At 44.5% G+C, this 15,894-nt stretch overlaps 2 protein-coding genes across 3 annotated transcripts in view; both read left to right on the top strand.

Moving 5' to 3' along the window:
* Positions 1–204: 204 nt before the first annotated feature.
* Positions 205–14,810, top strand: TMCO1 (transmembrane and coiled-coil domains 1). Its single transcript, XM_053391032.1, has 7 exons — positions 205–361; positions 1,980–2,057; positions 2,733–2,792; positions 3,712–3,758; positions 7,188–7,255; positions 10,348–10,492; positions 14,398–14,810. The coding sequence occupies exons 1-7, from the start codon at positions 292–294 to the stop codon at positions 14,494–14,496; spliced, it is 567 nt and encodes a 188-aa protein (XP_053247007.1). The 5' UTR covers positions 205–291; the 3' UTR covers positions 14,497–14,810.
* ALDH9A1 (aldehyde dehydrogenase 9 family member A1) overlaps positions 2,734–15,894 on the top strand; it is a 41,693-nt gene continuing 28,532 nt past the window's right edge. Inside the window, exons 1-3 of one of the 2 annotated variants that reach the window (XM_053391027.1) lie at positions 2,734–2,792; positions 3,401–3,452; positions 3,712–3,758. The gene's annotated coding sequence lies outside the window, so the exon portion shown is untranslated. Of the gene's footprint in view, positions 2,793–3,400; positions 3,453–3,711; positions 3,759–10,384; positions 10,493–15,894 lie in introns of those variants that run through there. The other variant, XM_053391026.1, reaches the window with a different exon arrangement.

Genomic DNA, 15,894 nt, shown 5'->3' with positions numbered 1-15,894 from the left:
GGAGGGCGGGCCAATCAAGTCCCGGCACCGCGGGGGGAAGCTGAGAGAGAGGCCGCGACCGTCCAGGCCGCTGATTGGGGGAAGGCCCCCTCCGTCCCTCCCCGGCGTCCTGGCAGGGGAAGCTTGCGATTGGCCGAGCGAGAGCCGCGTTCTCTGCGCTGTGGAGACTGAGGACAGGCTCGACTAACCGCCAGGAGGGACGCAGAGGCCAGCGAGGCCGGGAGCAGAGCGGCGCGTATCTCGAGAGCGCCTCGCGGATTTCCGGTTGGGCCCAACTTCCGGCCGCCCAAGATGAGCACCATGTTCGCCGACACCGTCCTCATCGTCTTCATCTCGGTGTGCACGGCGCTGCTGGCCGAGGGTGAGGGGAGCCCCGGGCCGGGCGAGGGCGGGCGGGGTGGGCTCGCGGGTGGCTTCTCCAGGCGAGAAGCGTCTGCTCGAGCCTCCCTGGGAGAGACTAGCTGGCAGCCGTGGGGCGGCAGAGGCAGCTTCTCTCCCCATTCTGTAGGGATAGACAAAGGGATCCACCTAAATTTCCTCGTCGTTCTGAAAGGCACAGGAATCTCGCCGCCCCACCTCGGCAACAGCCTCGCAACATGCTTTGAATTCCTCAAGTTGGAATTTCCAAATACTATAAAAAAATCCTGCCAGGGAGGGAGCTGAGTTGCACATGAGCAGGGGGGCAGCTGCATCAAGTAAATCAAGAAAAATACTTAACCAACTTAGGTTCTGCCCCTCCCCAACATGAAGCCTGTCTCCCCACCCCCAATGAATCCTCGCTATAACCATGGAGTTGCAGCACTTCACCTTCAGGAGTGGACTGCGGGAGGTAGTGGAGGACAGAGGTGCCTGGCGTGCTCTGGTCCATGGGGTCACGAAGAGTCGGACACGACTAGACTAAACAACAACAAGTATATACTAATTGTGACTTCATTCTAGATCCTTATGTAGCCAAACCAATGAATGCCAGTTTGCGCGGGGGGCGGGGAGAGTTGTGGACTGTCCTTGAATTCTTTGTCTGTACAGTGGTACCCTGGTTCTCAAACACCTTGGTATGCAAATAACTTGGAACCCAAACACTGCAAACCTGGAAATAAGTGTTCTGGTTTGCGATCTTCTTACGGAAGCCGGACATGCTCCATTTTGGGTGTTACCCTGAGGTCTGTTTTTGCTATTTATATTGCGTTTTTGTGGCTCTTTTTTGTGACTGTGTGGAACCCAGTTCAGCTACACATTGATGGATTGTGTGACTGCAGTACATTATTGCTTTCATTTTATGGATTATTAGTCTCGTTAGATAGTAAAATTTATGTTAAATTGCTGTTTTAGTGGTTGTTTTTAAAAAGTTTGGAATGGATTAATCTATTTTGCATTATTTTCCATGGGAACGCGTGCCTTGGTTTTGGAATGGACCTCTGGAACGGGTTAAGTTTGAGAACCAAGGTACCACTGTACTGCAGCTACTGTTGCACTAGCACCTGCAATGGTTACAATGGTGTCTTCTTGCCATTCTGTAACTTGGGTGCAGGGAATGAAGAGACATGTGTACATGGCACTTTCAGGAGCAGTGGTGATGTTGATGCTTGCAGCCCAACTTAAAATTCCAGTCTGTTATTTTCAGATGCTCCTACTCATGCACCAAAGCCTGTTTTAAAGCACCATCAATATCTCAAAGTTCATGTGCTCACAAGACCTACCATGATGGGCAATGGGCTTCATCTCTCTTGGAAAGTGACATCAGTTGCTAGGGGCTCCCACCTCTGACTTTGTGAATGATGGTTGAGTCATGCATGCTGTCACTGGGCTGGTGGAATCAGTTTGGGAATAGCTTGTAACTCATGGTACTGCAGTTGTAGGAAGGAGACCGTAAGCTACTAGGGCTCAAGTTACTGGGTTTGGAAGTCCTCTGGCAGCCATGCTGAATGCTTTGTAGATACATCGGTTATTCTGTTTCCTGATTATTGTGCTATTTGTTTCAGGCATAACATGGGTGCTAGTTTATAGAACAGACAAGTACAAGCGGCTGAAAGCAGAAGTGGAGAAGCAGAGTAAAAAATGTAAGTTCAAATGCATGATGGAGTTTGTCTTGTCCATCAACACTCCAATTCTGGACAATATTTCTTTAAATTGAGCTTAACTGCTTTATCTTGAAATAAATGGATCCCTCATCATGGATTTGTCTGTAAACCACCCAGAGAATGCAGTTATATGGCTGATAAATAAATAGTCATGGGCTGTGTATTAATGTGAAACACTTCATGAGCTTTTGTGGCCTAGTGTCTGCTCCATCAGATCCATGATGTATTATTTTAAATAGGAATAGAGATAAAACTTTTAAAAGGGAGTAAATGTGAGCAGGAAGCTCAGCAAAGTTGGTGTTTTTAAAAAAAGAAAAATCAGTATTTTGTGCTTCATAAAGCTTATGTTACAATATGAACTCCATTCTGGAGGCTTTCACTTCTGGACACTTACAGCACCATCCTAAACATGTTAGCTCAGAAGTAAGACCCATTAATTTCAACAAAGCTAAACCAGTATAGAATTGAAGCCTTATAATAATATAATTTAGGCAAAAATAAGCATTTCACCATTATTAATTGCTTTTCAGCTCTTGCTTGCCATACCCATTGGTCTGATTTTTGTTATAGAGATTTCTATGAGGCCTGAGGGTCAATGGGAAGAGGAACCATTTTCTTTATGAAAAAACTCACTGTGTTGTTTTATCTCTGCAGTGGAAAAGAAAAAGGAAACTATTACAGAATCAGCTGGTCGACAGCAGAAAAAGAAAATAGGTAACATTGGGGGCTACATGGTTTGTCATGTTTCAGTGTTCAGAGTGGGTAGGCCTGGGGGACAGATCTGGCCCAATTGCCTTCTAAATCCGGCCCACAGATGGTCCGGGAATCAGCGTGTTTTTACATGAGTAGAATGTGTCCTTTTATTTAAAGTGCATCTCTGGATTATTTGTGGGGCCTGCCTGGTGTTTTTATATGAGTAGAATGTGTGCCTTTATTTAAAATGCATCTCTGGGGCATAGGAATTAGTTCATATTTTTTTCCAAAATATAGTCCGGCCCCTTCTGAAAAAGTTTGCTGACCCCTAGTCCACACAGTTTCATGAGGGAGTGAGGGAAGTGGTTTTCACACACACTCTGTTGAAAAAAATCCAGTTCCTTCTGTAAATCATGCAGTATGAGATCAGCTCTTAAACTGTGCTTCCTGAAAACTTGTTATTATTTCTATTTATTTATTTAATCCATCAAGAACATGTAATTCATTACATTACTCATTAGATATTAAAATGCATGTTAAATTGCTGTTTTAGGGGTTGTTTTTCATCATCTGGAACGGATTAATCTGTTTTCCATTACTTTCTATGGGAAAGCATGCCTTGGTTTAAGAACGCTTGGTTTAAGAATGGACTTCCGGAGCGGATTAAGTTTGTAAACCAAGGTACCACTGTACTGTATACAGTTTTGCATTATTTGGATGGTTTGTATTGAGAAACGCTCTTGAGCTTCCATGGGGAGGAACAGGATTGCTACTATCTGGACTGAATGTCAGAGCACCTGAAGTGGGTTGGTGACCTTTACATGCCTCAGACTTTTAGTATGCCTTTTTGTTGCTGTTTTCCTGCTGTAAGTCCCTTACAACCTTATTGGGAGCAAGTTCTTGACTTTGTGACCTGCAATCATTTGTTTCTCTTTTTCAGAGAGGCAGGAGGAGAAGCTGAAGAACAACAACAGGGATCTGTCAATGGTGAGGAAACAGAGCAAAGTGAACCTTTATTGTAAATCCCTTTGGGAAAGTGATTCCTAAATGAAGAAAGTAATAATAAGGAGTAGGAACTGGGGCAGCTTTTCAGAAAAGCAGCGTGTTTAACCTGCAGACATTACAACTAGGAAGTGAGACCAAATTCCACTATCTCTGTGGGATGCAACGCTTAAGAAATAGATGATCGGTAGAAGTGAACTGAAGTGATGCCTAGTTTTCATATAATCTCATCAACTGCTACCATAAAGAAAAAGGAAAAAAATCAACAGCTACCATCAACTAATGCAACATTTCACTTTTCCATTACTAATGCCTGTGAAGTATTGTCTGTCAGCCAACTCCACCTGCTTGATGTTCTTTTAGGCAGTAGAACACCCGTGCTCCTGTCTCTCTCACCTGTTGCACAGAGGCTCCTGCCAGGCTTGGATTCTGTGCCCAGCTGGCACCACCCTTGGCCACTTGCTGTGCAATTTACCTCTTCTGCTACATTATCTGCTATTGCAGATGCTATTGAAAAAACATTACTTATTACTTATAGTTCCTGGTGTTCAGTTTGTTTTTATGCTTTTATTCAATATATTAACAAAATATTAAATTGACCAAAAGATTATATAATGTTAGTACAAAATGTCAATTAAAACCCAGTTTTAATTGCATACATTATGTATACATTATTTATGTAATTGCATACATTAATTAAACAACACTGTTCTGTTATATAAGGTAAAGGGACGCCTGACCATTAGGTCCAGTCATGACCGACTCTGGGGTTGCGGCGCTCATCTCGCTTTAATGGCGAGGGAGCTGGCGTACACCTTCCGGGTCATGTGGCCAGCGTGACTAAGCCGCTTCTGGCGAACCAGAGCAGCGCACGGAAACGGCGTTTACCTTCCCGCCGGAGCGGTACCAATTTATCTACTTTCACTTTGACGTGCTTTCGAACTGCTAGGTTAGCAGGAGCAGGGACCGAGCAATGGGAGTTCACCCCGTTGCGGGGATTCGAACCGCCGACCTTCTGATCGGCAAGTCCTAGGCTCTGTGGTTTAACCCACAGCGCCACCTGTGTCCCATGTTATGTTATATAAAAAGGTAAAGGTACCCCTGCCCGTACGGGCCAGTCGTTTCCGACTCTAGGGTTGCGTGCTCATCTCGCTCTAGAGGCCGTGAGCCGGTGCCGTCCGAAGACACTTCCGGATCACGTGGCCAGCGTGACGAAGCTGCAGCTGGCGAGCCAGCACCAGTGCAGCACACGGAAACGCCATTTACCTTCCCGCTATAAAGAGGTCCCTATTTATCTACTTGCACTTAAGAGTGCTTTCGAACTGCTAGGTGAGCAGGAGCTGGGACCAAACGACGGGAGCTCACCCCGCCACGGGGATTCGAACCGCCGACCATACGATCGGCAAGTCCTAGGCACTGAGGTTTTACCCACAGCGCCACCCGCGTCCCTGCGCCACCCGCGTCCCATAACACCCGTTATGTTAACATCTAATACAACTAATATCTAGCTGTGATTTCTGCATTGCAGGGAGTTGGACTGGATAAATCTTGGCATCCTTAACCTATCATTCAGTGTACCCATACCAGTACTGATGTATCTATACCAGTACTGGGGGAATAATTGAAGGTTTTAATGTTTCCTATACATTTCTTTATACCTTCCCTAATTTGTATGACATAAGCAAGTTTCAGAACTTTAAATAAGGATCAACGCTCATGTGATTGGAATGCTTGGGTTTTGTGCAGACAACAATGGAAGGTATTTTTGAGATCTGGCAGAGAATCCTAGGATGACCTTTATAGACTTGCTGGACCACCCCACCCCCGGAACACCTCTAAATAGTTGCATGTGGTGACCATGGATTGGTTGGGGAAGTAAGGTGTTCTGTAGGTTGTAGTGAAGTTTGACACTTAAATTGTACTTGGGCAACTAGTGAAGGATAGCTTATTTGAAACTCCTTAAGTGGCTTGTAATGTTTTGGTTCCCATTTGCTAACTGTAGGGTTAAGGCAGGCAGCGGTACAATACCTATGCAACTACATGATGCATTTAATTGTATGTCATGAGTCCTGACATCCGTGCCCCAGGTATGGTGTTGGAATATGGAGGAGGATACGCCAAATGATGAGCAGTCTACAGTAAAGCACATCTCCCACCACCCCTGCCCCCAGTCCTTCCCCTGTGGAATGGGAGACTGATGCTAGTTGGTAAACAGTGGGCTCTCGGCAGGAAGAAGGGGCAGGTTACAGGATGCAGTGGTTCAAAGACTGGGATTGGGAAACCAGTGCATGTCAGTCCCAGCAGCCTATTAAGACAGGACACACCTCTTATGAAGGAAGAAAAACTTCTCATTGAGACCTAGTAAGCAATCATGTTCTGAGCATGTGCCAACAAAATGGCCCAGTCTCATGAATGCCAATGCCACAGATGCAAAAGGTCAGCTCAACATTTCCTATTAATTAGGAACCAAGTGTGAGCTTCAGGATAAAAGATGCTAACTCATAATAAAAAAAGAGCAGGGAAGATGCATAAAATGAGGCCGTTACTTGTTTTTTTTTAGAGTCAGCATCACTGATAGGTTAGGAGGCAAGCTATTGGCGACCTTCACTGCTGACCTGAGCCCTTAAAATAGAAATAGGGATGGCTGTTTTGAATGGAGCCAACTATAGCTAGACAATTTAACGAGTGCTAATGCTGTGTTAGTTTTGCCAGCCAGTTAAGTTTTTAAAATCTACTTTGCTTCACTTAGACTGAGAGCAAGTTGGCATCTGGAAGTCAAGTGCTAGTACAGAGGTCAGCAACCTAAGGCCCATGGGCCGGAAGCAGCCCATGAGGGTCGCTTAACCAGCCCAAAAGCTGCCCGCTCGGTGAGTCCCCACGCACTGCGCTAAACCGGCGCAGCACAGCGCAGGGACTCTCTTCCGTGGTTCTGGAAATCACTTCTACACATGCCCAGACACCAGAAATCGTGTCTGCGCATGTCCACGGCACCGGAAATCGCTTCTGTGCAGGTGCAATTTTCTGCGTCTGGGCATGTACAGAAGCAATTTCTGGCACTGCGGACATGCGCAGATGCGATTTCTGGCGTTGCGCTGCGCCGGTCCAGCCCATGGAGGATCTCCGCAGGAGTGATCCAGCCCATGCCCGGTAAGCCTTGCCGACCCCTGTGCTACTACATTTCCTGGTCTAACCTTCTATAGCCTTTGGGCTGAGGACTCCATAAACATCCAATGGCCTCACCAAGGTTGACTATTTAGTGGCTCCAGATAATGCATATGCACATCCCAGTTGATTCATCAGTTTTTGTGGGAGGAGACACTCAGTGGCGATAGTCACTTCTCCAATTTTTCCTCTCCATTGAATCTGCATTTGCCAGACACTAATATGGGTCCTCAATTGTTCTTTTGACTGCAGGTTCGCATGAAGTCCATGTTTGCAATTGGTTTTTGTTTCACTGCTCTGATGGGAATGTTCAATTCCATGTAAGTGGTTACCACTCTTCTTTTCTTTAAGAACTGTTAACAATACTCTATGTTCTCTTCTTCCTTCAGGGTACAGTGAGCCCACAACTTATGTCAGGGCTACAGTAAGCGCCCAGTGCCAAAACTGTATATAGCCAAAACACATTGGGTGATATGGCAGGTGGGATTGCCAGAGTTTATTTCCCACCCAACCCCTTTGTAATTGTTTATTTTTTTGCCATGCGCATAAAGCTGAATATGCTCAAGTTAAATGCGCATAAGTTGCAAGTATACTGTATATGTTTTCCATAGCTCACTGTGCCTTCCTGGGAACTGCGTGGAATTAGCATAAAAGGAAACAGTGTTGGTGCAGACATAGTTGCAGCTGTGCAATAGCCATTCTTGCAAGCGGTTGATGTCAACTGTGTGTGTGTGTGTGTGTGTGTGTGTGTGTGTGTGTGTGTAGGAATTTATATATAAAGGGGGGTGGAAAGAAGAGGATAGGAAGCTTAATTTCCTCTGCATAGGAGAGTGGGTGTGACCCGAGTCTATCTAGCCATACAGCTCTGGTCCTTAACCCCTTCATTCACTAACTAGCAGGCATGCATAGTTATATTTGACTGCCATCTCCCACAAACTGAGTTGTGTATGTGTGACATAGGACCTGTGGAAGATCACAGAGCTATTTTCATGATTGCAGGGGAAAGTTGCAGTTTTCCAAATAATGGAAGTAGCCATTGTGACTTCCCATTAATTCCCATGTCATACACTCATAAGCTGTCTGTCTGCACTGGCTCTTGAATTTCAGCTCAGACTCCAGCAAGATTTTTGGTCAAACATATGCATCTCTCTATTTGCAGTGAACTTCAATCTTCTATTTTTATCCCAAATATTCAGTGTTACGGTTCTAGCAGAAATTAGCTGAGAGCTCCTCACACTAGCAATATGGATTCTCATTGGTAATTTTGGTATCTTTTCATAGTAGAAAAGGTGCTTTTCAATTCTCATTTATCTCCCCAGCATTTCTGTGAGATGAGCTAGGCTGAGATCAAGTAATCTTGTCAGGCTACTCAGTGAGCTTTATTAAAAAAGACCTTGACTTTGAGATGCTGGACTAGATTTTGGTCTGTTCCAGCAGGGTATTTCTTACATTATATTAAAAGTGAGTTTTTGTAAGAACTCTCAAAGTGACTTAGTCATATTCATTTTGATAATTAGATTAAATTCCTACATTCATCTTTCTTCCCTAACAATGTAAAAGGCATGGGGCCCATACCCTGTAGCACTTCCTGATATTTTTTCTTTTAGCTGTGTCCAGAAAAGAAGACAGGAACCACGTAGAATATCACAACAATGTCAAAGGGAGATAAACATCCGTTCCTATCTGTTCTGCCAAAAATTCCTTTGCTCTCCAGTTGGCACTTACTGGAAGTGCAGCTCCTTGTATTGTTAACTCTGCAGGAAGAAACACTCATTTAAGAGTTTACAGTACCAGAAGCACCTGCTGAAAATGAGAGAGAGCTTCATATAGCAATGCACTATAGGACATGCAGTTGGAAACTAGTTAGCCCGATTCCTAGAGTCCACCATCTACATTTGTCCCCACAGTAACCTTGGTTAAGGAGCATTATGCACTTCTCTCCCTGCCAGGAGCTTAAAATACACAAGTTTCTTTTCTCCTCTGTATAAGTAGAGCCTGAAAGAAACTTCATTCCCCTTTGGAAACTCATAAAATGTTTTCAAAACCCAGTTTGGTTAATTGATTTCTGAGAAGTTTGTCCCTTATTTTACGTGCTGTTGCTCTCCTTTTGTTAAAGGATCTGAACACTGAGTGATGATATTGGACCTGAGCGATCTGAGCTCAGCTCCAAAACACAGTTGTACAGTCTTCAATCTGTAAAAAAGTTGTACAGCCTTCAATCTCTATACCTCAGAGGGTTGGGGCAGTGGATGAAGTACTCTGAAGTACTGAAGTAAACAAAAGGGTTTTTCTTTATATCTGTACACCCAAAGAAATTGTGGTTGCTCTAATCAGGAGAGGACTAATCTGCTTTGAACCAAATACTATATGTAGTTAAATTTGGCGTTTTCACCTGGGAGCTACAAATTTCTTGTAGTCCTTGTAGTATTCCAGTGGCTTAAGGTTCCTGGTGGCACACTCTTCACAATCGGATTGTTTCTGGGTAAGTTTTACTACAGTCAAAGCTCGGTTCCCGAACGGCTCTGTTTTGGAACATTTCAGCTCCCAAACGCTGAATACCCAGAAGTAAATGCTCAGGTTTTCCAACGTTTTTCAGAAACCGAATGGCTTCTGGGGAGTTTTTTTCTTTTTTCTCCATTGACTTTGCCAGCTGTCCTTTGATCCTCGGTTGTCAGAACATTTCGGAAGTTGAGCAGTCTTCCAGAAAAGATTATGTTAGACAACCGAGGTTTGACTGTACCAGCATGTGTTTACACACTTACAGTGGTACCTCGGGTTACATACGCTTCAGGTTACAGACTCCGCTAACCCTGAAATTGAGAAGAGAAATCGTGCTCCAGCAGCGTGGCAGCAGCAGGAGGCCCCATTAGCTAAAGTGGTGCTCCAGGTTAAGAAGAGTTTCAGGTTAAGAACAGACCTCCGGAATGAATTAAGTACTTAACCCGAGGTACCACTGTATTCCATACTTTGGCACAAACAGCTCTAAGATCAAACTGTCAGTTCAGTTCAGCAGCTCTTACAATACCATAAATCTGGTACCTCTGAGTGATTTAAGTTAAGATGGATTCCTTAGCGTATTTCCTGGATATAGCCAGAATATGTCAGTCGGAAACAGTGTCCAGGCGGAAGTCACTGAAATGTTTGGGAAAATCCAGACATATGGCAACCCATGTTGGAAGTCTAGATTTTGGTGAATTTCCAAAAGGTCAATGACTTTGCCCTCCCCCCCAAAGAAACAACTTTTGTGTCTCGGTTTTCACTTTTTTGAAATATGGCAACCCTCTTCATGCTATGCATTGAATGTTACACTGTTTGGCTTAAATGCTCCACCTGCTGCCTTGTTTGGAGAATGTGAGTCTGGACCACAGACAACTTGTACTGATAACCAAGTACATCTGTATGCTTTTCCCAGATTTGATGGCCGAGTGGTTGCCAAGCTCCCCTTTGTGCCACTTTCCTACATCCAGGGTTTGTCCCATCGTAATCTTCTGGGTGAGGATTATACAGATTGTTCCTTCATCTTCCTCTACATTCTCTGCACTATGTCTATTCGGCAGGTAAGTGCTACTCCGTGGAGGGTTGCCTTATTCAGAAACTTTGTTGGGAACACCGTGTTTCACATTTTATTACTTTTATCATAATTGATAGAGAGGGCTGGCACAACTACAATGCTGTGATATAAAGATGCAGCCGTAGCCTTCTCTTCCTCCTTTCCGCTAACCTTCCACCATTTTGATACTCATTCATATGAGCTTGATATTTTCTCTTGGGCTTATTAAATAACCACTCATTCAGGGGGCACATGTATCAAATAAGAATTGTCTCCAGATTATTGTAAATGAGTGAGCGCTGCTCTCCCTTATTTTTGGAGGCCACAAATGACTAGCGTATTATTTTTTTACTGTGTTTGTAAGCATATCTGAAGTCTCGTATTATAATAATGGTATTTCATGTCCATGTCCTCAGTATCCTTGCCTTTGTACTTCCTATTTTAAAAACAGCCAAATTCAACTCAGAAATTGGCAGGACATGCTTAGCAGTTACAGACTCATATAAGAGCAAGTGATCTTTTACGTAAACTGGTCATAAGTTCTTAGTGCTGAAAACAAACCAGCAGCCATTGCAGCTGTTTAAACAGAAGAGTAACATGGTCCCAATAACTAGCTCTGGTTAACAGGTGCCACATTCTGCATGGGCTAAAGTTTCACATGCACCACAGAGGCCGTCCCATTAGACATTGCAATACAGTAACCCCACAAAATATGCTGGGGCTACATTCTGGGGAAAGCGGCAAAAGCCAAAATCGCATGTAGTCAAAACACAGTAAGTGCAAGGGTGGGTGGGACGGCTAGTCTTTTTTCCCTGGACTCCCACCCCCTTTTTTGTTTTTTGTAGAAGCGGATAAAGCTGAATGCACGCAAATTAAATGTGTGTACATTAATGTATAAACATTATAATATATTGTTTGGAATCTGTTGATGAGTGGAAGTATATTAGAGAGACATTGCAGTATTGCAGAACTGTTGATTGGAAGAGGGTAGCAGAGATTGGACTCTTTAACACTTCGGGGAGGAATGTTTGAGGCCATTGCACTGGTGATCTCCTGGAGATGTGAGTAGCTTAGGTCTCAATTGATTTGCCCTTGGATGTTTTGATGTTGAGGAAATGTTTTGAGCCTTGGCTGGGACACTGCTCACTCCTGACTCGAGCTTGAGGTTGCCTGAAATATCTCCCTGCAGTAAGCAACTTCCTCTGTGCTGTTTCCATGTCCCCTTGGCACGTCAATCCTGCCTTGGAGTTCTTCCTGCTGAGGGTGTGAAGTGCTGCATGGATTGTTTTTCAAGGACCCTTAAGTGGCTGGGAAAGTTGACCAACATCTGGACTGGGTGTGAAGATGTACATCCTGTCCCTTGTTTGTTCTTCCTCTGCTCACTCCATGTGACAATTTGGCTGATTAAAATGACTCAAGGCAGATTGTTCCCATTTCCTCTTCCATAACTGAGTTGCCTCTGTTAGCATGGATTAATTTATAGAACCTTAAAGACTAACCAGTTTTATTACAACATAAATATTCATGGACTAGAGCCCATTCATCAAATGCATACAGGGTGAGATGCTCTATTGTCGGGGGGGGGGGGGTGTCATACAGATACATATGCAGACATACCATGTAAATGGGGGTTGGGAGAATTTAAAGTTGGAGTTGAATGGAGCGCAAAAGTATAGTCAGAGATAATTCAATTAGAGCTTAACCATAGGCAAAACTATCATTCACAACAGGAGTGGTGGGCAATGCTGATATGATTGTGTCAAGTGGTAGCATGATTAGATCTTAAGTTTATGCTAAAGCAGCACAGTGATGTGTCCCAGAAGCAGTTATTGGTAACAGAGTAGTTTTAGCATTGCTGAGAAAATTCAAACACGTAGTGGGACAAGAAATGGAGTGTTTTGCTTTGTATGTGTGTGAGTCACTCTGTGCTCCCTCCACTTTGATCTGTGTTTGGGGTTCCATGTCACTCTGTATAAAACAGAGCACTCGATCCCTGTTCACCATAATGTAGAATCTAAAAACTGCTGTGAATTTTGGTCAAAATGAATGAAATTTGCTATCCCCAAAGTGGATTAAACATGCCCAATTGCAGACGGGACTTTTGTGGCAGAAGTAAAAAGGATTCACTCTCCTCCATAATTTATTTTAATTTTATCTCAACTGGTCTATGACTGTACAGCTCCCATTGGAGGTTTGGGAACGTGCCATCACAACCCTGGATTTGCATAACGTCAGGGTGAAATTGGGGAGCAAAGACAAGGCTGGTTGCGCAACAGCTGTGGCATGGGAGCCAGGAAGGAGAAGCAGAGAGAGGATAGAAGTAGTTGTTTTAAACAACAGCAGAAGTTTGAGCGAAGTGGGTATAGGGAATCACTGAGAGGAAAATGGTGGTTTTAAACCTCAGCAGAGGTTTGAGTAGAGTAGGGGTGAAGTAGTTGGTGATTTTTATGTTGATCTTTTCTGTGAACCACCCTGAGACCTCCAGGTATAGAGCGGTATATAAATTCAATCAATCAATAAGAAGGGGAAAGTGGTGATTTCAAATAATGGCAGAGGTTAGAGAGCAGGGGTGGTGGGGGAAGTGGCAGTTTGAAGGAAGGACTGAGTACAGTTTGGAAAGGTTCTGTTGTGTTAAGTGTTTTGGTGTTAGCTTCTGTGTTGTAATCTCTGCTGTTTCTCCTTGTTACAGCTGGGTGGGGGGCGTTATTTGAGGGGGGAAAGTCCACTAGTGTAGGTCCATCCCTGCTTTACTCAAACTTCTGCTGTTGATTAAAATAGCCCTGTTTTTCCTTTCAGCATCTCTCCTTTCTTGCTGCACTGTTCTCTCTTCTGTTTCTCAGCTGCCTTGTGCACAAGGATGCAGAGCCCTCAAATATCCCATAGCACCTTCATACAATGTGTGTCACTCCTGGTTCCCTGTGTTGTCTTCAACATGAAGGTCCAGGTTCAGTGTAGTAATTTTGAACATACATTTAATCTACAAGCAAACACTGCTGTGTGGGCAATGTCTAACTGAGCAAACTTAAAGACTGGGGGGTGCACAAAGAGGGCTGCAGAATATGAGAGAGGACAACGGTCTGGGAGGCATGGCAATGGGGACAAAGATGAAAGCCAAGGGACGAAAGAAAGGGTCTGCAGAATCAGATGGGGGTGGCAGCTTCATAACTAGATGAAAGGTGTAAAGGGTGCTTTGTAGTTGCAATTGGTGGGAGGAGACAGGTGCAGGAGGTTCCCCATGGAGGTGTCCTGTGTGCAAGGGGAGCTGCCCTAAAGGAGAGGAGGCAGCTGCGTAGACTTTGAAGCAAAGCAGGGCTGCAGAATAGAAAAGTGGCTTCGAAATAGGGTTGGAGAAAGGGGAATGAGGTTTTCAACCAGTACAAGGTTCTAGGGGTTTAATGTGTATTGGAGGGTCAGAGCCTCCCAGTTTCATATTTTGAAAGTGGGGGTTTGTCTCTTGCTCTTTCTTACCTTTAAGCAATTAAAAAGTGGATGAGTGGTGTGTATTCTAGCTTGTGCATTTTTTAAAACTTGCAACTTTACACCAGCCTTTCCAGTGCTAGACCTTGCACACCTCTTGATAGGCCTGGCAATGTAAGGCTGTCTAGAATGCTCCTTGCAGAGTTTGGAAGAACTCTGGTTTTGTTTGTTTCTTTGCTTGCAGTAAAATACAGTTTTCTAAAATCTTTGAAGTTTTTTTAGTTAGTGAAAACCAATGCTGTGCTCTTCAGTGCTCTGTGGGCAAAGCATAGAGCTATTCCATATAGAAGAGTACAAATACAACAAGGCTTTGTGGGGACCCTGTTCCGACTAGGCTGAGAAGACCCCTAAATCACCCCAGTTGGGCCCTAAACAATGCACACCCTTGCACGAAAGCAAACCAATGTGAGTTTGTGTTTTTCTCCTGTTTGCCAGAATATTCAGAAGCTGTTGGGTTTGGCTCCATCTCGAGCTGCCACCAAGCAAGCTGGAGGATTCCTTGGCCCCCCACCTCAGTCTGGGAAGTTCTCCTGAAATAAGAGTTGCATCTCACTAGTCGAAACATCCTGACTTTACAAGAAACTCTGGATTGCACAGAAGGCTTCCTGAACATGTTGCCTATGTAACTATCATACCTTTGTTTTGCAAAGAGATCAGCACTGAAGCACATCTTTGGGCTAGATCTTGTACTTACTACTCTGAGGCAGTGGAGAAATATATTAGTGGAATTAAATGGAGTGCTGTTTGATGAGAAAAGTGTGACTTAGAAGTAAGCAGCAGTAGTATTCTTTCTTGTGTAATAACCTTTACCTTTACCAAAGTGAAAATAAAACAAAAATTGTTTTGTCTCTGTGCTTCCAGTTCATATAGTTCACCTCAGACACTATTCTGAGGGAGGCTTTTATTCCACAAACTCCCGACAGCTGCAGAACGGCAGCACTGGTTTGTTTCAGCCACTGGCTTCCCCTGGATGTTTTTCGATTGCAGTTGGTTAAGATTAGCATTGTATATAAGCGATGTCAAGAGACAGCTGAGGGGGGCTTGGCTTGCTGCTGAGTCAAATGGCGGCTTGAGTTCAAGTCTCCGGCAGTCTCCTCCATTTGTAGTGCTGCTCCAAAATTTTTACATCTACCTCAAGGTGGGTCAGTTCCCAGGCACACATTTTCTTCATGTCTCCTGTCTTGCTGATGCAGTTTTCCTGTATGACAGCTTTCATTGCCTCCCATACGGTCGCAGTTCTGATTCCTTCTGTGTTGGTTCCAAATACGACTTCCATTCTTCCCCAGTCCAGTTGACCACCAGGTGGTGCTGCAACATCATGGGAGGGAACTGCCGAGCCAGGTGCCCGCTTGCATGATTCAGCAGAAGACAAAGGGACAAAATCAATATGACTGTATGAGTGGGGATGAGGCTAGAAACAAAAGCTGGGTGAAGCAAGTGCCATGCACCAGTGAAGTATTGGCTTGTGTTTTCATTTTAGAAGTTATGGAGCCCTTGCTATCCATGTGACCATCAGAAATCACATTTTAATCACCACCTAACACGGGTGGTGCTTGGGACGCGGGTGGCGCTGTGGGTTAAACCCCAGAGCCTAGGCCTTTGCTGATCAGAAGGTCGGCGGTTCGAATCCCCGCGATGGGGTGAGCTCCCGTTGCTCTGTCCCTGCTCCTGCCAAACTAGCACAGTTCGAAAGCACGTCAAAGTGCAAGTAGATAAATAGGTACCGTTCCAGTGGGAAGGTAAACGGCGTTTTCGTGCGCTGCTCTGGTTCACCAGAAGCGGCTTAGTCATGCTGGCCACATGACCCGGAAGCTGTACGCTGGCTCCCTCGGCCAATAAAGCAAAAGGAGCGCCACAACCCCAGAGTCGGCCATGACTGGACCTAATGGTCAGGGTTCCCTTTACCCTTAACATGACAACACCTTGAAAAGA

This window comes from Podarcis raffonei, chromosome 6, assembly GCF_027172205.1.
Source record: "Podarcis raffonei isolate rPodRaf1 chromosome 6, rPodRaf1.pri, whole genome shotgun sequence".
Taxonomy (NCBI): Eukaryota; Metazoa; Chordata; class Lepidosauria; order Squamata; family Lacertidae; genus Podarcis; species Podarcis raffonei.
Note: the sequence above shows the minus strand (reverse complement) of the source record. Positions and strands in the feature narration are given on the sequence as shown.